General features: G+C 26.7%; 1 protein-coding gene across 1 annotated transcript; it reads left to right on the forward strand.

The window, feature by feature from the left end:
• Nucleotides 1-55: 55 nt before the first annotated feature.
• On the forward strand, nt 56-25609 carry LOC129969392 (splicing factor 3B subunit 3-like). The gene is made up of 26 exons (XM_056083957.1): nt 56-440; nt 1783-1859; nt 2488-2581; nt 4289-4461; nt 5628-5769; nt 6779-6894; nt 8963-9025; nt 9222-9296; nt 10164-10267; nt 10932-11193; nt 11585-11657; nt 12423-12574; nt 12721-12876; nt 13613-13768; nt 13907-14035; nt 14569-14691; nt 14777-14931; nt 15343-15517; nt 17039-17244; nt 18173-18455; nt 20198-20410; nt 21687-21785; nt 21910-22053; nt 22673-22777; nt 23328-23423; nt 25448-25609. Exons 1-26 carry the CDS (start codon nt 215-217, stop codon nt 25490-25492), a joined length of 3642 nt encoding a protein of 1213 aa, XP_055939932.1. The 5' UTR covers nt 56-214; the 3' UTR covers nt 25493-25609.
• Nucleotides 25610-27015: the final 1406 nt, after the last annotated feature.

Below are 27015 nucleotides of genomic sequence, written 5' to 3' on the forward strand. Positions count from 1 at the left end.
AACTGACTTCGTACTATGTTGGTAATTTCTTGATTCGCCAATGTGGATTCGGTTAACCGGGAAAATCCATCTTTGGATTATTGTTGTTGTGATGGTCCTCATGTGTTATTTAAAATAAATAATAATTCTGAACTTTTGTTTGTTTTAATAATTGACAAGCTTCAATTACAACAGATTAAATTTAACAATTGCTTAATATTTTTCGCACAGCAATATGATTTTATATAATTTAACCCTTCAACGTGCCACCGGTATCACTCATGCTGTTCATGGGAATTTTGCTGGAACAAAACAGCAAGAAATTGCTGTATCAAGAGGGAAAATATTGGAACTTTTGCGACCTGATCCAAATACTGGAAAAGTCCATACTCTGCTTACTGTAGAGATTTTTGGAGTTATTCGCTCTATGATGGGATTTCGTCTTACTGGAGGATCCAAAGGTATGTGTAAAGTATCTGTGTGTTTGATAGGGTTGATTCTTAAACTCTGTTGTTGTGTTCTATTTTATATGAATGATTCTGCCATGCTTCGTATAATTTATGACATCTAAAATGATTCAGTATTTTCACATACATTACATTTAGATCAAACTATGAGTTTGAAGCAATATTTTCTATTTACATGTTCGTTATTAAAAATATGAGAGTGACTAGATTTTTAATCATTAAATTATTAAAATAAATGCACATTATTAGCGATTTTTAGTATTTTTATGGACAAGTGATTTATAATTCTCATGATTTCTTTAATTCAAAAACATTATACATACCATATTCCTTAATGAATCACTCACTTAAATTTTTATCAAAATTTATGTGAGATTTTGGCATTTTTTTTCCATGAGAAATTCTGAAAATATTATCATAAAATTAATTTTTACATCATTTTAAAAATTTATATTTTTACTAATGCCAATTTAATTAATGTGTAAATTTTCCCTGAATGTTGGCAATTTAAACATCATATAACTATAAAATTTTATTAACAACTTTATTGATACAATGGTTATAAATGAATCAAGACTGTGATGAAGCAGCATGTAATGGTAATGATTGTGTGTGTGTGCGCTTTCAGAATTAATGAAGATATAAAAATAAAATTATATTATTGAAAGCTATTTTATCAGGTACTAGCAGTATCTACACAACATTGCCCCTGGTATAATATCCAAATGGAAAAATTAGCTTTAAATTTAAGTCTGATTCATTCTGTTTCTGTAATTCAATTGCAGTGAGATTTAAAGAAGGACAGCTATTTTGTACAGAAGGCTGTCCTTCCTTAAGTATGGACGTTCTTTCTCTGATATTTGGTAACTGAACGTTTCTTTCCTCTACATTCTCATTTCAGGTTTTCGCACATGCGTGGATAACTGCAAAGCACAGATACTGCTGTTTTACACATGCTTGAATCGCTTTTGGAAAATAATTAAAAGAGCAATTATAAGATTCCTTTTTTTTATTTTGATATAACTGCAATATACTAATACCTTCCCATTTCAGAAAATCCTCTTTCCTTTTTGAACATAGAGGAGATAAGATTATGATAATATGAGTTTATATTGAGTGTAACAAATTTAATGATTTTTCTATAACAAAGTACTAATTGTGAATGATTTAGAGAACAAAATAAGGTTTATAGAGAGAATGGAACATTGATTATATGAAATTTTTAATGAATCTATGTTATAATAATTTTTTAATTATGGGAAGTTTCATATATGTTATTTCATTATTTTTGTGTTACATTTATTGTTAATAGCTTATTTATTTTTTCCATTTTCAGATTATCTTGTAATTGGTTCAGATTCTGGAAAAATTGTTATTTTAGAGTATAATGCTCAGAAGAATGTATTTGAAAAGGTAATATATATATATATATATTATTCAATATAAAATATAAATTTCATATTAAGTTTTTAAAAAATAATTTTGGCAAGCATGTCATAATTTTTTTTTATATTGATTTTCTTTTTTATTAATTGATATATTCTTGCATAATGATTATAAATTTCTTTTAATCTAGTAATTAAAACTTTTCTTAGTAGTATGTTGTTTGTGATAAATAATATGTTAAGAAATCAAATCAAAAATATTCCTTGCTCTTTAATAATTATGTAGTATCTGACTAAATTTATAAAAATCTTATCAAAGTTACTGTAAAAAATTTAAGTTGCTTAATAAACATTAAAAAATTAATATTGGACTAGTGTCATTCATTTAAAATTTCTTTACTTCCAGCCATCCAAATATAATTGTTTTTGTTTTTCTTAGATATTTATATAATTTTTTTTTAATGGGAGATAAATATATAAAGAATAATTAAGCTTTAATTTTTGCCTGATTTTGAGAGAAAGTGTGGTACTATAATTGTGAATATAATTCTTTATTTGTGTCTTTAAAATGGTTTTGTTCAAAATTTCTCTTTTCTTATATTTATTATTCTTGATATTTTGATATCTAACTAATTAAACATGTATTAATGATTTAGGTCCATCAAGAAACATTTGGTAAAAGTGGGTGCCGTAGAATAGTTCCAGGGCAGTATCTGGCAATTGACCCAAAAGGTCGAGCTGTGATGATTGGTAAGCAAAGCACATCTCTTGTTTCCCTAACCTTTTTTAAATAAAAAGAAACCCATTATTATTTTATTTTTTTACTATACAAAAGTAATAATTTATTAATTTTATTAAAATAAGTTATTGTAATGCATGACAACTATTGTTACAAGAATCTACTATTGTACAATCAACAGTCTAAATATTTTTAATGCAGATCATTAATTTATTATTACTGCATACATTACAAACACTCATTTCTAAGTATTAAATATTGTCATTCAGTTCATATAAATATTAGAATTAGCATTTCGGATCCATCTATCATTTCTCGCTCTGAACGATTGTTCTCTTCTCTTTCATTATCCAAACTAAAACAGGAAATCCAACTCTTTTTGATAATTCCTATATAAATGTTGGTCATTACATTATTATCAAGATGGCATTATTACAAGCAATAATTACTATAGAGAAATAAAAAGAAAGATTTAAAAGCATTTGTCTTGTATTTTAGGTTTATTGCTCACTGTTCATAATCATAACATTTAAGAAAATATATACACTCTATTAAAGCTTACTTTATTGTGTTTAAGTACAATCTAAATGAGGGCCCTTAAATTTTGTGCTATTTTTATTTTAAAATTTTCAGAGTATACAGTATTTTTATTTCTGGATTATTCTCTTATGTTTAGAATTTTATCATTTAATGAATTTACTTATGCTTCGAAATCTAATTTATCTTTTACCAAATAGTTTATTATATTTCATCCAAATCAAAAAAAGGTCAAAAGTTTGTGTTCAAACCTAAATATGCTATAATATGTTAGAGAAATTTATTATCTTTAAACAAAATATTTAATAGAGTATTTTATTTGTTAATTAATATATCTCATTTTTATGTCATTATTTTAATGTCATGTTTAAGTCATTATTTTAATGTAGTTAATGTTGTTGTTATATATATAGTTTCCATTTAAAAAAAATTCAAGCCTTTTCTTGTCTCTGTTGTCTTTATAACAATTGTTATTTCTAAGATATGCTAATCCGTTGTGTAATGTTGGGCATCAAAGAAATTTATTTACATATATTTGGAAAAATTATTTTCTATTTGCTTGATGTATAAAAAATAAATTACTCTTGAATAAAGGTAATATAGAAGTTATGCTTTTTAGGAAATTTATTAAAATTTGAAATGGCAAAGTGAAATTATTTTAATTTTTTCCAAAATAATCTTTTAAAAACAAAACAGCTAATTAAATATTAAATTTTTTTAATAGAACATAAAAAATAAGCCATTATTATGATCATATAAGTAATTAAATAGATTAGAAATTATGTATGCATATGAGCATATATTCATATGTTGCAATTTGAACTATCGTTAGTGTAGTTATATGCTAGTGAAATTCTTATTACAGAGTTTAATTATTTTTGAATAAATAAGTGGTAGTGCTCAGTAGATTCAGTTAAAAAATTGCCCTTTTTTATGTTGAATTTCTTGTTGACATTACTGTAAAAGAAATAGTAGTTAAGTACTAATGATGTTAAAAGTTACTAATAGGCTCATGTTAGAAAATCAAAAAACTTAAGTGTTTTTTACAAAAGTAATTATTTTATTTGCTTAAATTTTTGTTTTGTATATTAAAAAAAAACAAGTAAAAAGAAATCTGTATGAAGTGAAATATTTCATTAAAATTAGGAAGACAGAAGGAGTTTATTATCCTCTTTTTGTAGGTGCTGTTGAGAAGAAAAAATTAGTTTACATTCTGAATCGCGATACTGCTGCTCGCCTTACCATTTCTTCACCTTTGGAAGCCCCTAAATCTAACACTTTAGTATATCACATGGTTGGAGTTGATGCTGGGTTTGAAAATCCTCTTTTTGCTTGCTTAGAGATGAATTATGAAGTAAGATGCTTGTTATCTTTTCTTTTTAATTTTTTTATAACTGAACCATCTTATTTTTTTATGATTTGTTCAAGCATTAAAAAAAATTAATATTATTTGAAATTCTTCATAAACTTTAGAAATAAATTATGAAAAATATTTGTATTGTTAAGTCAGATTTAATTCTCATTCTTGATTTTTGCCTTGTAATATTTGCTCACTCACTTTACCTCTCTGCTCATATGAGTGTTCCCTTTTGAAATTTATTGTTAATATAATACCTTGATAAAAATAACTTTACATTGAGCTGAGGTTTTGTGATGTAAGATTGCACTATGAGCAATTTTGTGGTCAATATAAAGATTGCACTATGACAAATAAAAATTTGTTCTCTGGTTTCTCTGAAATGATGTAGTTTAAACAATTTCAAAGTAAAATGGTTCAATGTAATTAAAGTAATAATTAAAAGTGGATGCCTTCCATATAGCATTAGCCGCCTTACCACTCTTATTGTTTGGAAGTGATGCAGGTTATTGTGTTTAAAATGTAGGCATTGAATAAAAATGTGAAAAATTGTTCTACTATTCCTACAATGTATGATCTTATATTCTGCAAATAACAGATGTTTATGTGCTGAATTCTCAGATAGATTAGAATAATGGCATTTTGGTTATTTACAGAAGGCCAGTTTCCTTCTAGGTAAAATAGTATTCAATTTATTTTGAATTTCTGACTTCTCTATATTTATTGACCCAAATAATCAATGGCACTTATTTTTTTAAAAAAAAAAGTTTGTGATATTGTAAGATATAAACTTATAATTTTGCTTTGTATTCTGCATTTGGAAATATATTATGAATATTGATTAGTAATGTTTTTAATCAGTAGAATATTATTTTTTGTAATTGCTCTCCTGTGATATGTGTAGTGTGTGTGTGTCAAAAAGATAATAGCTTATTTATGTAAATATTAATTAAGAATACTTTCTAAATCTTGGATTTAGAATTTAATATTGTTTTATTTGATTAACAAAGGTTTATGTGCTGTTGCTTTTAATTTATATTTCACATAGGAAAGTAGGATTTTTTGTATGTATAAAATGACACTAATTATACTCTAAAATTAATATTTTAAAAGGATTATAAATGTGAATCAGTCTTTTAAGAACTGTTATACATTCTTTGTAGGAAGCTGACAATGATCCTACAGGCGAAGCTTCTGTGAATACTCAACAAACTCTTACATTTTATGAATTGGATCTTGGGTTAAACAATGTCATTAGCAAACATACTGAGCCATTGGAAGAGCATGGCAATTTCTTAATATCAGGTGAATTATCCTTGTTTACTATTTTATTTTGATTGTCAAAATTTTTATTTTAAATGTACTACTTATTTTTTTAAAACTTCTACCATCTTTTTATAAATTGTATGCAAAAAAAAAAAAAAACTTTATGCTTTTTTTAAAACAGAAAATAATTTATGTATGCTCATTTTTGTATATTTTGATTTGCATATGATTAGATGCATTTTATAACATCTCATCTGATGTTAAGCTTATTTATTTATAGCTGTATCTATTATTAATTTCAACTAAAAATCTGGTTATAATCAAAAATTAGTAATAGTCATTTTTTTTTCCCCTCCTTTTTCATTTTTTCAAAATTTTTAGAAAGTTAAATTAGAAATCAAGAAGTTTTTTAATGATGCTTTGGAAGCATATAGCTAAAATTTAAATATTTGGAATAAACTCATCAAAATGTGCTATATTGATGTTTTTGCCTTCAAATTATATTTTTATTTCATCAAGACCAGCTAATCAAACTACTTTTTTTTTTTAACCTTATTTATGCCATACTACAGGAAGTTATTCTAATTAAATATATATTTTTTGGAAGAAATACTTTTCACATACTTTAAAAACGTAAGTATCTATATTCAAAATACCCCTTTTCTTGGTTTTCAGTTAACTTTTTTTTTTTTTTTTTTTGCTATAAATTTTCTAAAATGCTTCAGTATTGTTTTATTTTGACATCTTTGAACTGCAGTGATTTTGATTCATGAACAATTATGTAATGGAATATTTTTCTTCAATCTTTGTTTATTAAATAATATAAAAGCAATCTTTACTGAAGCATTTGCATTCAAAAAATTTCATGTAGATGATCTGCAGTTTTTTGCATAATTTTTTTGCATCTGCATAATTTTTTTTGCTAATACAACTGGAAACTTTTCTTCATCCATCAGTTTCAAATATGATCTGTAAATTGCATGCATTTTTTAATTGAACACATTTTTGTATTGAAAACACTTTTATAATATATATTGTATCTTATTAGTTCCTGGTGGAAGTGATGGTCCCAGTGGTGTTCTCATCTGTTCAGAAAATTACATCACATACAAAAGTGTAGGAGATCTGCATCCTGATATTCGATGTCCTATTCCTAGACGGAGGGTATGTTTATGGTATTTTATAATTACATAGTATTTACTACTATTCAGACTGAATCATTATTAATTTGTCTTTTAGTAAATACCAGTTACCTCAGTTGCAACTGCTTCAGTAGAAATATTAATTTTATTGATTTCAAATCAATTGTTTTTTATTGCTTGTGTCCATAATTCTGCCAAATTATATATTGAAATCTTATTTTAGTTATCATAATTAAGTTCTGTTTATTATATACATGTGCCTTTCCAGTAAAGACAGCCATACAATATCATAGTGCATAGGCAAACATACAGTTAATCTATCTTCTAAATTTTCATGTTATTGTAACTTCACTTTTTTACTTGTTTTATAAATTATGCCAATATTAAAAATTATGCTAAAAAATATTTAATAAAACAATGAAAACAATTTGAAATTTAGAACAGCATCATAATCTACTGTTAGAAATCAAGCAATAATATATATATAATTTAAATTCTAATTAATTTCCAAAGTTTTATCTTAATTTAACCCATATTAACTTCATTCTAAAATATTTTCTTATTTCCTGATTCCATTCCACTTTTTCTACTTAATTAATTCAACTGAAGCATTGTAAAAATGCTTTAGTCTGCGATTCCCATGCTCTGAGTGAAGAGATAAAATATTTATCTAAACAAATTCTTCTAAAAGATCCTTATGTTTAACAAAGATAAAAAGAAACAAGCGTTGTGTGGAGCTCAAGCAATTGCTGAACTGAGCTGTGTCCTGGTGTTTATTGTGGAAGCATCATCGAGTCTTGTGGAGAGAAGTCAGTCGTGTATTAGTCAGTAATTGGATACAGCTAAAGTGAGGAGAATTGCAACCGTTTGGAGGGACCGTCAAGAGAAGCTACAAAGATTCCCTCTCCTGCTGAATTCTGTCTGATTGCTTTGTGTGCTGTGGTTGTTATTGCTGTCGATTACTACTTGTGGGCTACTGTGTGTTGTAGTGTGCTGCTGTCTGTTTCCTGTCTTCAGATTGGTTGTGTATAGTTGTTGTCTTTGTCTCTATATATTTGTGTGTAATAAAAGTCGTCATCCATTATTGAGGCCTGCTGATTGTTTTCGCGCCATACACCAACTACAAGCGAACCTGGTGACTTTACTGACTTAGTAGTACAATTGAAGTTCTGTAACAATATATATATATATATATATATATATATATATATATATTTGTAAAAAAAAATCTAAAATTCAGCAAAAATTTCTGTGTTTATTATAGATTTGTATCATTAAAAGTCACTAATTTTGGTTTGGTGTAAAATTTATTTTCGTGCAATAATATTTTTAGATAATTCCTGTTCTAATGCCTGCCTTGTCACACCCAATGAAGGTGAAACATTCTCTCAATGGTGCAACATGGAAATTTTTGAAGTATTGCTTGCAGGAATTTTCTTGATATTCAGGGGAGAAAACAAAATTCAGCTCATATTTTAACTAATTAAATTTTATAAAAATCTCTCTAAGGTATATATATATATGCCAGATTTGTTAGCTGAGAGTCAAATAGTCTGACCTACAGAATACCAACATACAATCATTCGTCTTTATTATTAAAGATATTGAATTTAAATTTCATAATACTTTATTAAAAAGTACCGAGATCTCTCAAATGATAGTATGAACTTTATTTTGGAAATAATTTAAGTATACTATACTACTATTTTGTTATGTTGAAACTTATAGAAACCAAAATGAATTTTCATGGCATTATTCATACATATTTTTTTTTTCAACTTTTATCAAAGTTTGAAGTTAAAATTTATTATTTTACTTATGTTTAACTTCTTTGCCCCCCCCCCTTCTTTTTTTTTTTTTTTTTTTTTTTTTTTTGCTGATATTAAATTAAATAAATATATAAGTTAATGAATAGATATTTTTGCTATTGGTATTTAAAGGTAAAGATTCTAAAGCTGCTAATTTATGAAGTATTGAAGTTTTTCTGGCCATAAAAAAGTAATATTTGAATGATTTATCATTATTAATATTTAATTTTGATGTGTATCATTTGTTATAAGAAATATTTATTATGCAAATCTTTATTGTAGAATGATTTGGATGATCCAGAAAGAGGGATGATTTTTGTATGTAGTGCAACCCATAAGACAAAGGTAAATTTTGTTTTAATAATATATTAACGTAATGTTTATTCAAGCATTATTTGCATGTTTATGTATTCTAAGGGTTAAGAAAAATAAATATACCATTTAGCTTAAATTTTAATCATTTTAACTTCTTTTTTTTATTGTTTTTACATGAGAATTCTTTAAATTATTAGATGTTTCATATAAACTCTTGTATTTTCAGAGTATGTTCTTTTTCCTTGCGCAAACTGAACAAGGAGATATTTTTAAAATTACGTTGGAAATTGATGATGATGTGGTAAGTTTTCTTTATGTTAACTGATTTTTCCTCCTTTTTGATTACTTTTTGAACTATCTATTATTATATACATTTTTGTAGTTTTATAATTTTTTCAATCAAAGTTTTCCCATTTTATTTTTATTTGTTTATTTTTTGAAGAAAGGGTAATTGCATGGTTTTTTGTTGGTCTTCCCCTTTGAAATCTTGTGTGCAGACTTATAATGCTGTTATCACATTGAGAATGCATTTGATATTGGCCTTAAGCTCTTTCAATTAATTACTTTTTCTTTTATTGTTTTAATTGAAATGTGTTAATATCCTACTGTTGTATACTTCTCTGTTGGCATATTAAATAATTGCTTAAATTTTATTCTTTAGACTTTTATTTGGATTATACGAGAATATTTGGCTCTTCAAACCGTTGCATGTCATATGAAACTTTTAGGAATTTTCCAAATTTCTCTCCTTTTATTGCCTTTCACTATGTGTAAAAATTGCACTAACATAATTTTGCATCTTTTGAATTTGACTTTGAGGATATTATTATTTGATTCATTTAAAAAGATATAATGAATTATATCAAAGTCACTGTTGTACAACTTAGCTTTTTCTTTGAAAATTTAAATAACTTTGACTGCTGGTTCATTAGAATACTCTTAATAGTAAATGTGTACTCTTGAAATGCATATTTAAATTGGATTGTTGGATTTCATAACACTGAAATAATATCAAATATTTTTTTAATGCAGAATTATATATGTAAATTTGCAAATTCATCTTCTCTAAGAAAGAAGAAAGTTAGCATTAGCATATTTTACATTTTTTTTCATAAAATAAAATAATATTCATGTTATACACATTTATACTTAATTCCCTGTTTATTAGGTTACTGAAATCAAGCTGAAATATTTTGATACTGTTCCAGTGGCTGCTTCCTTATGTGTACTCAAAACAGGCTTTCTATTTGTTGCATCTGAGTTTGGCAACCAGTAAGTTTCAGTTTGGATATATTTTTTTTAAAACATTTCAACTGGTCATTTTTGAATTCTTAATATAAATAAGTTTAAACAATTAAAAACCTAATTTGTTTTTCTCCTTTTTGTTGTTATCACACTAAGATTATCACATATATGTCAGATTGCATCTGATGTTAAAGTAAAAGATGTTTGTTTATTTTTATAGCTGCCATGATAAATTAATTACCAGTAAGTGTTAATCATCACTAATTTGGCAAATGCTTTGTTGTTGGCGATCTTGGCATAATTTAAAAATCACCAAATAAACTCTAGAATACTATCATCTTGGTGAAATTTTGGCATATTATGTATAATGAAGCTTGGCATAGTTTGAAAATTGCAATGTAAATCCAGAGCTTTAAAAATAAACAAATACCAAGTAAAATATATTAGCAAGTGAGAATAATGAATTTTATTATGACATGTTTATTATTACAGAAAAATGTGCAATTATTATGTATTCATAATTTGATGATTTTTTATTTCTCATCCATTCCAATTTTTTATTTGAGTAGTTTTAAGACATATGAAAATAATGAGCTCTTTTAAAGTCCTGACAAAAAAAAAAAACCTGTAAAAAAATTATTGTAATGAAAAGATTGAATTTGAATTCTAACTGGATTTATTTTATCTACAGTTACTTATACCAGATAGCCCACCTAGGTGATGATGATGATGAACCTGAATTTAGCAGTGCTATTCCTTTAGAAGAGGGAGACACTTTCTTCTTTGGTCCTAGAGCTCTAAAAAATTTAGTACTTGTTGATGAATTGGAAAGCCTTTCACCAATCATGCATTGTCAAATTGCTGATTTGGCAAATGAAGACACTCCACAACTATATGCAGCCTGCGGTAGAGGGCCACGTTCTACTCTTAGGGTTCTTAGACATGGTTTGGAAGTTAGTATGGTTTTTAGTTTGTAAAAGTTTTTATCTTTTGTAGACAAGAAACTTTTGTTTAATGATTTAAAATTTATTCTTATTTTAAAATGCAACCAAATACCTGTTTTGTAGCAGTTTTTTTATTCATATGCATACAAATAAATGTTTCGGTCTTCTTCTATTTTTCTTTAATTGCTCTATTTTTCAGAATGTTTAAAAATTACATTTAGTTTAACTTTAAATTTCATTTAAAAAGGAATGCAGCAATAATTGAAAATAGATATTTGAAAATCTATAAAAATCACTTGAATGATATTTAAATCTTATTTCATATAAATTGCGTGCAAATTTTATGTTGCACTTACTAATGTATTTATCATTTTAAAAAGTTCTTTACTTTATTTTTTAGGTTTCTGAAATGGCTGTTTCAGAACTTCCAGGTAACCCTAATGCTGTTTGGACTGTAAAAAGAAATGCTGATGGTAAATCTTTTATTACTCTTTTTAAAAAAAATATTCATGATTTGAAGTTACTGTCTTAGACATTTTAAATTGCTGCATAAAATGTTATTTTCCTTTTGTGAGCAGATGTATTTGTTAAAAATAATATTCATCTGTAAAAATAGTATGCATTTATATTTGTCCTCACTGTTCATGTGTAATGTTAGTATGTCATTTATTTAGGGGTAAATGCTCCAATTAACATCAAAAGCACTTTACTGTAAACTTCACATAATTTTTATTAATAACAAATTATTTGATTCTTTTTTAAGAATTTAACAAGTTCCAGTCTTATGACCATTTTGTAATAGTGAACATGTAGTTGCAGGCTGTTTATTATAAATGTCAAATCTAAAGAAAAGAGGATATCAAACTTATATCCTAATTTTCATTACTTGCAAAAGACTATGCCCTTGGGAAATGCCCCCCCTCCCTTTTTTTTAATGCAGGGGATAAATAACTCTCTTTTAAAGGAATTCACGAAATTCATTGGGAAAAGGCAGTGAAATTAATGAAAGTTATTGTAGTTTGAAAGGTATTATTAAAATATTTATTATGCATGTACACACATACATACATATGAAATGCTTATAGTATGTTAAGCATTTTTTTTTCTATTTTGATTAACATTATTAATTAAACAAGTAAAGTTTTTATACTTCATCATTACTTTGCAGTGATGTGGATGTTACTATAATTGCAAGTATTGCAATAATTGTGATTATAACAAGATATTTTTTTCTTCAGAGGAGTTTGATGCCTTTATTATTGTATCCTTCGTCAATGCAACATTGGTTTTATCTATCGGTGAAACTGTTGAAGAAGTGACAGATTCTGGTTTCTTAGGAACCACACCTACTCTGGCTTGTGCTCAAATTGGTGATAATGCCTTAGTACAGGTTATTACATTTTTATATTTATTGAAAACCCTTTGTTCATTTAATCACCTTATTTTAATCTCTCTCTCTCTCTCTCTCTCTCTCTCTCTTTTTTTTTTTTTTTTTTTTGGCTATTACTCTATTAATAATTATTATTTATATGATAGATCTACCCTGATGGAATTCGTCATATCCGTACAGACAAAAGGGTGAATGAATGGCGTACTTCAGGAAAGAAAACAATCATGAAATGTGCTGTAAATCAAAGACAAGTTGTTATTGCTCTAACTGGGGGAGAACTTGTATATTTTGAAATGGATCCTGTAAGTAAACTTTATTATCTAGCTTAATTAAACAGGAGATTTATTCTTATTAATCTTTCCAAATCATCATTCTTTAAGCTTCAACTTAATTTCAATCTAATTAGCACTTATATAATGCTGATAAATTTTTTTAATTGGAATAAAATTAAATTGCAGTTAAATAATGCAAGCAGGTTGAATATATTTGTTTATCCAGAAGCTGTCTCAATTTTTTTTGTATAGATGATAGCAATGGCTATTTACTTTATAGTCGTGTAGTTAAGAATCTGATAATCATGTATCATTGTTTCAAATCTAATTCCAATCAAGCACCAACTGTTAGAAATGAAGTGATACTGTGATCTCTTAAAAAACACTAGTATTAAATTTTCAATTTAAAAATTAATTATTAAGGACAGAATTGCATTACTGTCGATTTAACATAAATTATGTTTTTTAATTTTAATCTGGGGAGGATTTATTTATTTTCATTTTTCTTTCCAAAAATAAGTTTAAATAACTAAAAGCTTCTCATAAAATATTTTTCTCTTGTGTATTACATACTATTAGATACTGCTTCATAAAAATAAATTTTAAAAAATCATGATTTTCTGAAATTTTTCATTGTTATCTGTAAATTTGCAGGTACAAATAAATTTGTAATTTAATAATTTCTTTTTGAATTACATAGAAATTATCCTTAAAAAATATTTTTTCAGTTGTAAATTTTAAATTAAATATTTTTTTCTTCCCTCAGTCAGGACAACTAAATGAATACAAAGATCGAAAAGAAATGAATTCAGAAGTTATTTGTATGGCTTTAGCTAGTGTGCCAAGTGGGGAACAGAGATCTCGCTTCTTGGCTGTAGGTCTCTTGGACAGCACAGTACGAATTATATCCCTGGATCCTGCAGTAAGTTACAGAATTTTATCTCCTTTCATTTTTTTTTTTTTTAATCTTGAAGATTTTATTTGTTTTAAATGGGGTTTTTTTTTTTTTTTTTCTTTTTTTTTTTTTTTTTTTTTTTTTTTTTTTTTTTTCATAATTTAGGATTGCTTGTCACCCTTAAGTATGCAGTCACTACCTAACACTCCAGAATCTCTTGCTATTGTGGAGATGGGTGGAGGAGAAGGTACAGATAGTGGTGGTGGAACCTTATATCTTAACATTGGTTTACAAGTAAGTTGTTTTCATTTTCTAACTTTATATATCACATTTTTGAAAAATGTGATTAGAAATTTTAAATAGCAATCTAATAATCTGTATGAGTTTACCTGAATAAAAGTCAAATATCTGAATCACTTCTACTCGGGATCTTATTTTACCTGATAATTTTTACATTTATTTTAAAAGGTTATTTTGTATTTAAAATTTGTTAAATACATGTATTTTCTTTATAGAAATTCTCTAATATATCCAATATTCATGAAATAGTTCTATTACTATATCTCTGATATATTATATGTGTCAGCTCATATTTCTAGTAATATAATAGTTTTTTGGCTACAAAATGTTCATATTATGAATAATAAAATTGTACAACTATTCATTATTTGCATTGTTTTCTGAAATAATTTTTATGCCTTTTATATTGGTCTTTTTTTATTTTGGTTAAAATATTATTTTAACTAAAGAGAAATATTATTATTTGGGTATAAAAGAAGTAAAGGAAAATAAAACTAATGTTTGTTTGTTCTTTTCTTTATTTTCAGAATGGTGGTTTGTTAAGAACTGTATTGGATCAGGTTTCTGGAGACTTAACTGATACTAGATCTCGTTATTTGGGTTCAAAACCTGTCAAATTGTTTAAAGTCCGTATGCAAGGAAATGATGCAGTGAGTGAGCTGTTTTTTGTTTGTTTGATTGATCTTAAGTATACATTTATCTTCTTTTCTTAATGCTCTACTATTTTTCTTCCAGGTGGTAGCTATTTCTAGTCGTTCTTGGCTAAGCTATTATTATCAGAATCGTTTCCACTTGACACCTTTATCATATGAAACATTAGAATATGCATCTGGTTTCTCTTCAGAGCAATGTCCTGAGGGAATTGTTGCCATATCTGCTAATACACTAAGGTATTTTTTAACTAGAAGTTAAGAAATCATCATATAATTTTCGGTGATTTTAATCCCATACAGTCTTTTGTTTTTTAGTATAAATTAGAATGTTTTTCATGCACTAATTTTCTAAATTACTTTTTGGGGGGAGAGGGGCTTTATCTAATATGATTATTTGAGGCATTAACTATATCTTATTCTTAAAAATATAGATTAAAATCTCTGTTACTGGATTTTGTTGATTAAAATTTAAACTTAACAGTTTTTTTAAAAAATCAATTGTGATTTTTTTTAATAATTAAGTATGAAGATATTTTAAGAAATAATTATATATATATATATATATATATATATGTATATCACAAGAATTGATTTTAATATTTTTATAATTCTTAATACGTTATTAATCTCTACTCTTTCCATTTTTAGAATTTTGGCTTTGGAAAAGCTTGGTGCTGTTTTTAATCAAGTTGCAACTAATTTGGAATATACCCCAAAAAAATTTATAATTCATCCAGAAAGCAGTAATTTGATTATAATTGAAACTGATCACAATGCATACACTGAAAAAACAAAAGGAATCCGAAAACGTCAAATGGCAGAAGTAAGTTGATATTTCCATTAAGGACATTCTGAAAAGAACATTTATTTCCTTTTTAGGTCATGTGTTATTCTTTGCAGAATTTACTACAAAGTTCTTGTTTGTGATCTGAAAGCAAATTGCACATTTTAATACAGTGTGATGTTGAAAAAAATGCGTAAATTTGAATTAAGGGGAGGGGAACCACATCAGTGAAACTCCATATTTGTATTGTTGGCTAACAAAACTAATTGCAAAACTAACATTTTTATCCAAAATACAGCTTCTTTTACACTTGTATTTAAAATAATATACAGTTTTTCTTCTCGATTTTTGATATCCCCTTAACTGTGCATAGTACAGTACATTCATCTTTAATTATTCTGGTTTTCTTTCTTTTTTTAGTATTCATGGTCAGTTTTAGTGATAATTATTTTTCAGAGTTGCTACAACACTATGAAAACAATGGGAATTTAAAAATCTTCTATAAACCAGGGAAAATGTGAAGAATTTTGAAATTTTTCTTAAAAACCAGGGAAGTACAGGGATTTAAAATTCCTTATTATTTTTCAACTAAAAATTGCGATATCTTTAAACATTTCTAAAATAAAATATCAGCACCATATTTTTAAAAGAAAACACCATTAACAACTGTTAAAGTAATGAAATTCTTTTTTCTGCATAGAACAGTGTAATTTTTAAGGCCGTGGGGGAAAAAATACTGAAATAGGAAAAATGACTAGAATGCTAGTCAATCTGTAAAAATATATTTTTTAACAGTGTTTTGTATTTGAGAACAATCATACAAAAAAAATGTTTCTAAATGCATGTCTAAAAAATTTTTTTGTTTCAAAAGCTGCATCTTTTTAAAATTCATGTTTTAAAACAATGCATTAGTTCAATTATATGAAAAGGCAAATAGTTTTATTTGTTTCAACTTTTTTATTCCAAAATACAAATTTCCACTGCATATTCAGAATTTTGCATGACTTTAAACTAAAAAGCTTGAGGTAAATTATCAATATCTTTTTTCTTTCTTTAACATGTAGATTATATCTTGCTTAAAATATGGGCAATAAATATAAAGAAAATTGTTTATGTATGAATATAAAAATTCATTTAATATAACATTATTTCAAGTAATGTTGAATTATTCTTTACTCCCCCCCCCTTTTTTCTGCTGACAAGATATTGTTTTTTCTATTGCATATGAATGCTGTGCATGCACTTCCTCTTATATTGCTTATACCTGCAGGGGGAAAAGCGTTTTTGTTTCCCAGATTTGAATACAACCCTGTTTTATCTTTTGACTACTTTCATTGACTGTTTCTACTGTATATCTCGGAACTGCTTTGAATTGTTTTCTTGATTATATCTCAATATTGTCTCTTTGTCCTTAAATTATGAATCAGTTATTTTTACTGTATACGATATTAGCGACATTTTCTTTAATATATTTGCTTTTTTCATTATTTTTTTGTAAGTAATCTGTAGGCTTCATAAGTAGTTTCTTTGACAGTAAAATTAACTCCTCCTTTTTCAAAGGAAATGGTTGAAGCTGCTGGTGAAGAGGAGCAAGAATTGGCTGCTGATATGGCTGCTCAATTTTTAAGTGAAAATTTGCCAGAAAATGTATTTGGATCTCCAAAAGGAGGATCTGGTATGTGGGCATCCGTCATTAGAATCCTTGATCCCATTGAAGGAAGAACCATCTTTAAAATTCCCCTTGAACAGAATGAAGCTGCATTAAGGTAAAATATGTTTCACTTTTTTAAGTTTTGTTATCGAACAAAAATTTAGTTTGTTTGTGACTATTCTACTAATAACCAACCAAAGGAAAGCCAATGTATATAATTTTATAATGTAGTCTGCCATGTACACTGTTTTTATTTAATGGTTCTGAAATGAGTATGCATTACTCTTAGAGATGTTTATAATAAAATTCTAGGAAATATTCCATGAAAGTACAAAGGTGCTGTTGCTATTTATATTTATGTAAATGAAACCTGATTTCATACAAAAGCATAAATTAATCATATTTCTATTGTTTGGTGGCATTTATAGATTTTTCAGAATCAATCTGAGTTCAATAGGAGTCATGACAGTCAGAATTAATTTTTCACAGTAACAATATCTGCTATGGGGTAAAAAAGTATTATATTTGTAACAGTCTATGATGCTGTTACTGTAATATTGGTTTTGTGAATAGGGGTAACTAAAATGCAAGATTTAAATTATCAACTTAAACAAAAATTTCTAGTTTGACACTGATATTTATATATGTATTTTTTCCCCCATATAAACCAATAAAATGAAAATTTTGAGTAAAATTTTCATGAGATCAAATTGTTAAGTAATATTAATAAATTGCATCTTGATTAGCAAACTAGGTTTTAAAAAAATCACATGTTGAAACTTTGTTTTATAATAATTACTAAAATTTACTAATGTAGAAAGTAAAAAAAAAAAAAGTTTGATGCAGAAATATTGTTTAAATATTTGTCATAATATTTTGATTAATTCTATCTTTTATTGAATAAATATTTCTTAAATTTATTGTGATTTTAATTTTATATAATTCTTGTGTTTACCTTATTATTTTGAGGAATATTAGCTTATTAATAGCAAAGGATTATTTATTATTTATTTATTTTTTATTATTTATTTATTTATTTTTAGCATTGCCCTTGTAAAATTTGCTAGTCATGGAGATGCACAATATCTTCTAGTGGGTTTAGTGAAGGACTTACAGTTAGGTGTTCGACATTGTAATGGTGGACTTATACATACTTACAAAGTGTTGAATGAGGGTAGAAAATTAGAACTAGTTCATATAACTCCTGTAGAGGAGATGCCTGCTGCTATATGCTCTTTCCAAGGAAGAGTGCTTATTGGAGTAGGAAGCATGCTTCGTGTATATGAAATTGGCAAAAAGAAGTTGCTCAAAAAGTGTGAAAATAAGGTGAGGCACTCTTCTTTTCTTTGTTAGAAGCATTTTATGTGTAAAACAAAATATTTTATTGTGGCTGAAAATATCTTGATTTTGTAGTAAGTATAAAGTATGAAGAAATAAAAATTAAAAGAAATAACGAAAGTTATGATAAAGCAGACTAATAAATAATAATCATTACTGAGGGGAGAAACAGAATTTTAACTTATTTAAATTAGCTTGAGAAACCAAGTTTTAGTTTTCATCTGTTATTTAAATAATACTAGAATTTTTGTTTTGTTTTTTTAATGGATTTGATAAATTTTAACTGGTTTTAAAGCATACTTGCTCATAATGCAACTACTATGATTTTCATATTTTGTTTAGCTGTATAAAGTGCTCTTCCTAAAATTAATTAATGTGTTCAATGCAACCATTAACCAATTAGATACAAATTCATTTGAATAAAACAAGTTAGCAATATATCATTACGTATCTTAATATTCAAAAATGTCATTTTTATAATATTTATTATGCATATTGAGTCTGTAAATAATGACTTTTGTTATTGTATATTCTTTGCTATTAGTATACTGAATTTAAATTAATAGTTTGCTATCTTTTAACCACTTAACCACTAATCCCAACAGCAGCATGCAATACAAAATCATGTATTAATATGATGACGAAGTTAAGATGTACTCCCCAATTGATTCTGTTTTGTATGTATTAAAATTAATTAAAAAATGTGAAAAGGATTTCAAAAATCAAATTTTATAAACTAGATTAGATATGAAGAATTGATATCACTTGTGGAAACTTGTCTTGATGTCCTAAGTATATTATAATAAAATATGAAAATTTGTCCAATAGTAATATTATTGTTATAAAATCAATATTATAACTATCTCCGGGCCAAATGGTCCCATAATAACATATTTTTTTATAGACTCCTTTTAATATAGATGTTATCAAATAAATTCGTTAATTATTCTATTCTTATACAACTAATTCAGAGGAATTCTTAAGTACTTCTGATGGCCCTGTGAAAATATATAAATTTAAAATCAGAGTATTATAAAGTAATTATCATACATCATTTTTAATTATATATAGTTATTAATAATGCATTAATTTAACAAATTATATAAAGATTACACATAAATTGTGGATGAAATTTGAAATTGCATATCTATTTATTTAAGAAGAATGCATGAAAATACAATATATTTGAGAAAATATTTGTTTTAACAATTTTACAATGTTTAAAAGCATTTGTCAAAATTTTATTTTCTTATGGATTTTAAAAAGGATTTTGGTTTCTTCTTTATTTTGTATTGTTTCATGAAATGATATTTACAATAATAATACTGATTTTCCTATGTCATTTAATGTTCATAGTATTCATTGAAGGTATGAAGATGAACTGCTTTCACTTTTTAAGAATGCTAGATATATTTAAGTAAATATTGTTATGATGATTCTTATATTTGTAGCTCAAAATCTGGTTTTCTTAAATATAAAAATAATTTCAGCAGATCTGAGTATTAGGATGCTTCTCCTATAGTAACAAACAAAAATTTTGATTTAAAAAAATTCTGTTACTGTTTTTTAGAATCTTCTTAGCATCGTAAATAAAGACATTTTCTATTAAAGCAATGCAGTTGTAATATAAATTGTCATTATAAATTATTCCATTTTAAAACATTCAGAACTTACTACCAGTTTTGAAGTATTGTTATAAATTTACAATTTTATCAATGTATTGTTTTTAGCATATTCCCAATCAAATTGTAACACTGCATGCAGTAGGAAACCGAATCATTGTTGGTGACATTCAAGAAAGTTTCTTTTATGTACGGTACAAAAGGCAAGACAATCAGCTGATCATATTTGCAGATGACACCAATCCAAGGTGGATCACTAGTGCCTGTCTGCTTGATCCCAACACAGCTGCTGGAGCTGATAAATTTGGAAACATATCTGTTGTAAGTTATTTCTTGTCTTTTTGTATGTGTTTTTAAAAGAAATAATTGCTGAATGGTGTTTAATAGAATTTTAATAATTTGATATTCATTAGAAATTCCAAGTATGAGATTAATATCCTGTGGGACAAAAAGGCAATAAAATCTTTTATATTTATATCCTTAGTTCTGTATCATTTAAGAGTGAAAAATAATTAATATTGTGTTATAATTCAATTATTCTGTTTTGCAACTTCACTGCCTACCATCTAATTAACTGTTTTGAATGATTTGCTACAATTTAATGAAATAATAATATTCCAAAAAAGGGCAATTTTTTCTGAACCTAGATTTTTTGTATGTCTAAATTATCAATTATGTCTCATTCTACATGTATATTAAAGGAGTTTGAATTGTAATAATATATTATAATTGTATTTGTGAAGTTTAGTTGTATATAAAATAATCTAACAGAAAAAGATAATTGTCTGTATGAGACATAATTTTACAATTTCTATGTTTTATTATTTTGGAAATATATTTTTTTTTATTGTTTGAATTATATTATGTATTTTTTCTTCTTTCTTTTGATCTTAAATAAGTTTTTAAGTTCTCTACCATCTTAAATTTGTAGAATTTCAGGGAAATACATTCATTTTTATTTTTGCTTATATTGGTTTTTTTTTTATTTTGATATCACAGAAGCAATGCATATAGTTGGATTGTGCAAAGATGGCATTAAACAGTTTACTTCATTCATTACATACATCAATTGTTATATTTGCAAAATAGGTCCTATTATTTCTTTATTGTTAACTTATTAGTTATCATTGTAAAGGAGTATAACATGCATTTTCATGCACTTTCGGTTATTTAACATAAGACTTTCATGTTTGTTTAGAGGGAATTTGTATTCTAATTTTCACATATTCTCTGATGGATTACATTTTAAAAAAATTTCACATTATGTTCTCAGTGACAAAGCATTTCTATTTTCCAATTTTTATTATCATTTAACTGATTGACTTTGTTGAATTTTGATTTATATATATATATAGGATATCTCCTTGAATTTGAGAAATAAAGTGATGTATTTCAAAAGATTGCATTTCAGGTTCTTGTAATAATAAATTTAAAGTTTAAATTATTGAAAATATTTAAAATAACAGAGAAATCCATGTACTAAAGGTATATTTTTTTAAAATAATTTTTTTTAAACTAACAATCATTGTTTTAATTTATTTGCTTAATTACTACCTAAAGTATTTTCCATATTTAAGAATTAATTTTTTGTGTTTAGATCCGACTCCCTACTGCTATTAGTGATGAAGTGGAAGAAGATCCAACTGGTGTTAAGGCTCTCTGGGATAGAGGGTGGTTAGGAGGATCTTCACAAAAAGTAAATATCTTTCTGTTCTATACATATATCTAGTTGGAAAATTTTTATTTGATTCTATTGGTGTGCTACTTATTAAAGTGTTTATCTTTCTTGTAATGTATTCAAATAATATTTTTCCTTTTAGGCCGACATCATAGCCAATTTCCATGTTGGTGAAGTAGTGCTTTCCTTGCAGAAGGCAACATTGATACCGGGAGGATCTGAATCCCTGGTATATACAACTCTTTCAGGTTCTATTGGAATTCTAGTGCCTTTTACTTCACATGAGGTAATTATATATTGGAATATTGTGCATTAAAAAGGCTGTTGGATAAAGAGACTGCTATTTAATAGATGTTAAAACTATCAATTTATTTTACATTTTTTAAAATTACTATTACTTGTAATTGATTATAAAAATTGTTTTTAAAAAATGAAGTGCTTTATCTTTATCTGAAATATTTTTCCCCAATATTATCTATCATATATAATCATATGATAGATAATCATATATATATATATCAGACTGTTTTTATTTTATAAAAATTTGTCATTATATATTGTAAATCAGACTCATCATGGAGCTGCTTTTTTTTTTTTTTTCCGATATCATTTATATAAAAAGAAATAAGTTTGAGAATAAAAGTTTTTAACCTAGAATATTGCTTGGCATAAATGCTTAGAAGTTAAATCATACTTATTTCAATGGCTGAAAAAATAAGTGAGAATACTATATATATTTAGTGTTCTGAGTTTTAACTAGTAATATTATCTATTATCTCTCTCTCTCTCTCTCTTGCAGTATTATTAACAAATATTTTTACATTTTAAATATTCATACTATATGAAGCCATTATTATGTGAGAATGTTTCTGTTTGAATATTGAATGCAATTTCATCTCTTCCAGGACCATGATTTTTTCCAACATCTTGAAATGCACATGCGATCTGAAAACCCTCCTCTTTGTGGCAGGGACCATCTTTCTTTCCGTTCATATTATTATACTGTCAAGGTGAATATAGTACTTCATTCTTGCAATGTCTTTCATAAATTCTGCTCACTGACTGTGATTAGAAACTTAGTTGAATTGTATTTCTCATTTTAAGAAACTAAAAATTAAAAGATTTTGCTTCATCTAAGAAAATATATTGTTAATTATGAGTTTCTTATTCAGTAATAAATTAATCCTTGTAGGTGAATGATGTTAGTAATTGAAGTAATCATCAATAATAAGAGAAAAAGAAGAATATTATAAATTTTAAATTCTTGCAAGACACAATCTAATCTATAGCCTAATTGTATACTATCTTAAATATCTGGTTAATTTTTAAGTACATATTTATAATATTTAATTAATTAATGCTGCATAAAGAAATAATATGTTAACTTATAAATTTAATTTTGAAAACTTAATTTGAAATTTATTGTATTTTATTCCATAATTAAAATTGATTTTAATTATGGAATTTCTGAATTGAATTAATTATAAATAGAAAATAGGAAGAAATTATACATCTGATAATTTCTGGTTTATTTTAATAATCTCTTCTTTGCTTTTACAGAATGTGATTGATGGAGATCTGTGTGAACAATTTAACTCACTTGAGCCTGCCAAACAAAAAAGTATAGCTAGTGATTTTGATAAAACACCTAGCGAGGTACGTCTTACTATTTAAAAAAATTAATTGGTTTTACTCTGAATTATAAGATTTTGTATCATGTGAGTAGTGAAATTTAAGTAGATATATAATTTTCAATATTGATCATTTAATTACAATACCAAGAGGAAATATTTTCCACTAAATTTAAGAATATTCAAACTATTTATTTTAATATACTGGTGTCCATAATAAAAATCACAAGTATATAATATATGATAATTGGAGAAATATTTTATTTTATTTTTTTATTGATTTATTTTATTGCTACAAAATCTCTCATTAAGACATATTACCATGGGAGAGATTATATAGATGCATAATAATAGAAAAAAAGAGTTGAATTGTTGATTAAAATATAGTTTATGTCAAAAAACAGTCGAATCATGCTGCATTACATCTCAAGGAAGGTCTGTTTAATATGGAGTGTAGCCAACATGTTTTGTTATGTTAGCCTCCGCTAATTCTGTTAATGACAGTATCGAAAAATTCTTGCACTAGTAAATTACATTTCTCTAAAAAAGAACAGTTTTGGGAGGAGGATGACGTTATGTAATAGTTTTTCCTAGACCACCCAAACATTGAGATTCGTAGGCTTTGTCAGCCAGTCCATATGGTGAATATCCTTTTCTTCAAGAAAATAATCAGTCAATATAAGCTTTATTTGTATTTGTATTATATGCTTGTATTTGTATATATCTTTATATGTATTTGACCTTACATTATGAGCCATAAAAAGTAAATCTGTGTCTGCTGCAGCCTTGAAAAACTGCACAGCCTTCAATGATCTTATTCTTGCAGCACTATACAGTTACATCATCCGCATCAAAGATGTCAGCAGTATGTGACTGCCCAATATATTGCTGTTCTAGAAAATTCTAGATTATTTTACCATCAAAATGATTGGCTTCCCTTAAATTTGAGGATTGATAGCAAGTTCCAAATTCTCTTTAAATGAAGATTCATTGAAAATCAGCCAGTTGATCAGCTCCTCATGCTGAATCTCAACTCATAAAAAGATTATACCACCATTCTTGAAATGTCCAACTCCACAACAAATGGCCTCTTCTGTGTAATACATTCTGAGAGAGGACATTGTATTGGATACTAGGCATAAATTCTCTATTAGGTATCTGCATACTGTTTGCTGCGATTCTTTTTCCAAGTACTATATCTAGGTACTAATGAAAAAACTCTTAACTGTGTATTGGCATTTAAAGCCAAGTATTGATTTTTGTAGGTGTTTTAGGCTTACCAGATCATCTGGTGATTGTATGTGTTTGTTTGGAATTGATTCCATAATCTGGGTAGCATTTTTGTTGCTGCTTGTGAGCATCCATCCACTTCTATTTCAAGATTATCCTATTTCATTTGATATTATTCTGTTTATCACCAAAGACTCTCCATGTCATTGAATCATCTAGACAATTATGTAAATTCATACCTACCGCAATGGGTTGAACTTGTAGGTTTTAACTTAATATTCATAACACTGCAGCCAAAAACTCCAGGTGCTTAGATGAGCCAAATTTAATCTGCTACAAAATTTATTTTAAAGATCATTTATTCTAAACTGGATGCTGACATTGTATCATCGGTTCTTTAAAATATGTAGAATGCAAATTTTGGTAGCAGTTATAAATTATTGTAAAAGATTTTGTGATCTTAATTTTGGAAGAACAAAAATAACATTAAAATATTTGAAGGTAGTTCATATTAAAGTATTCATTACCTATTTCTGTGCTTGTACCATCTTTACTATTTATTTATGCATAACTTTTTTTTAAACCATTTTTAAAAACTTGGAAGTTTTGATCAATTTGTCAGTCACAAATATTAAGATGATCTTCAATACAAAATGACTCTTTATCCTTTAAACTATTGTATTATGATATTTTTAAAAAATGTTCAGTGTCACTTTAATTTGTAGCAATTCTTTTTATAAATATGATGCATAATTAAAATTTATATGAAATAAGAATCATTATACTTCTAATCACTCAAAATGTTTTGGAATTTTGCAGGTTTCAAAGAAATTGGAAGAAATTAGAACAAGATATGCTTTCTGAAATGTGTACTTTTCATCAATCATTTTCCTTCATCCTGAAATTGTATATACATTTTTAGAACCATTTTTGATTTTCAACATCATTTGCTTCTTGAAGAAATAAATGATTATTTTCATATCTAAGTACATTTTTCTTTTTGAAATAGTCTTTCTAGATACTGATTTTTTTTTCTCATAATAATTATTTTTCAATATGTGGGTTATTGGGCCAATGTGAACCATTAAAGATTTAAAAGTACTAAAATATAAGACAAAAATTAATTAACAATGTAAATCTCTTTTTAAAAAAACTCCTTTCTGTCAGGTGAACACCATTTTTTTTTTAGTGCACATTTTGTGCCACTTGAGGTAGACTATAACGGATTAGGACACCTCTCACAATTGGGTGCCACGTCTCGGTCACAGAATCCGTTCTTACACTCAATGTTAAGATACAAAAAAGGGTAAAAGTGAATTTTAGTGTGCACCCAGCTGCGCCAACAATGCCAAGTCGCCAATAAAGATGGCGGGCAAAATAAACAAATACTTCCGCGGAACAGTTACGGTTACTATTTCCCGCCATCTAATTAGAACTTTTTACTGATAAGTATTTTTTTTTTCATACTGCCCGGTGCCTTCTACATCTGTAGAAGGCACCGGGCAGAATTTTTTAACTTAAAAAAACATCCTACGGCTTCGCTAGCTGCGGGAGCGGGAACCTAGTAGCTTCGCTAGCACATTGAACATAAGGACTGTGTGGATAACATGAACTGTACATAATCAATTGAAAAGAAAGAATGAAGGATGTTGTACGAACGGATTTCAGAGGGAATCCTGCCCGGGGCCTTCTACAGATGCCGAAGGCATCTGTAGAAGGCCCCGGGCAGGATTTATTAACTTAAAAAAACATCCTACGGCTTCGCTAGCAGCGGGAGCGGGAACCTAGTAGCTTCGCTAGCACATTGAACATAAAGACTGTGTGGAAAACAGAAACAGTACATAACCAAGAGAAAAGAAAAAACGGAGAAATAAGTAATCGGAACATTCTCCATACAAAATTTCAAACAAACATACTTTCCCCACCTTCATCAACTTGTAAAAGAATATATTCCACTCGCCTTCCATCCATTCTGCCGGTTCGATATCAAACCATTCTCAATACAAAATTTCAAACAAGCATCCTTTCCTAATTTCATTAACTCGTAAAATATATATGTATGCATATTTAACTCGCTCTTCATCCATTCTACAGGTTCGAAATAATCCCGACATAACAAATTATGAAGGGAACCAACCGTTATAACACCAAAAGAATTACGAGAACTGCGAAGAATTCCATTTGCAGCTGTCTTTGAAAGTGAGAATGCAGACGATTTTTTTAAAGCGAGTTAAAAATTGCAAAAGAATAAATATTTTCTGTTCGTATTCACATTAAAAAAAGAAAGAAGAAAATAACTTTTAATTATAAGCTTAAATTTCTTTATAATAAAGAACAAAAGTAAAATCTTTAATCGATATTTTTTTAATTTAACATTTTTCATAATT

This window comes from Argiope bruennichi, chromosome 1 (assembly GCF_947563725.1).
Source record: "Argiope bruennichi chromosome 1, qqArgBrue1.1, whole genome shotgun sequence".
Classification (NCBI taxonomy): Eukaryota; Metazoa; Arthropoda; class Arachnida; order Araneae; family Araneidae; genus Argiope; species Argiope bruennichi.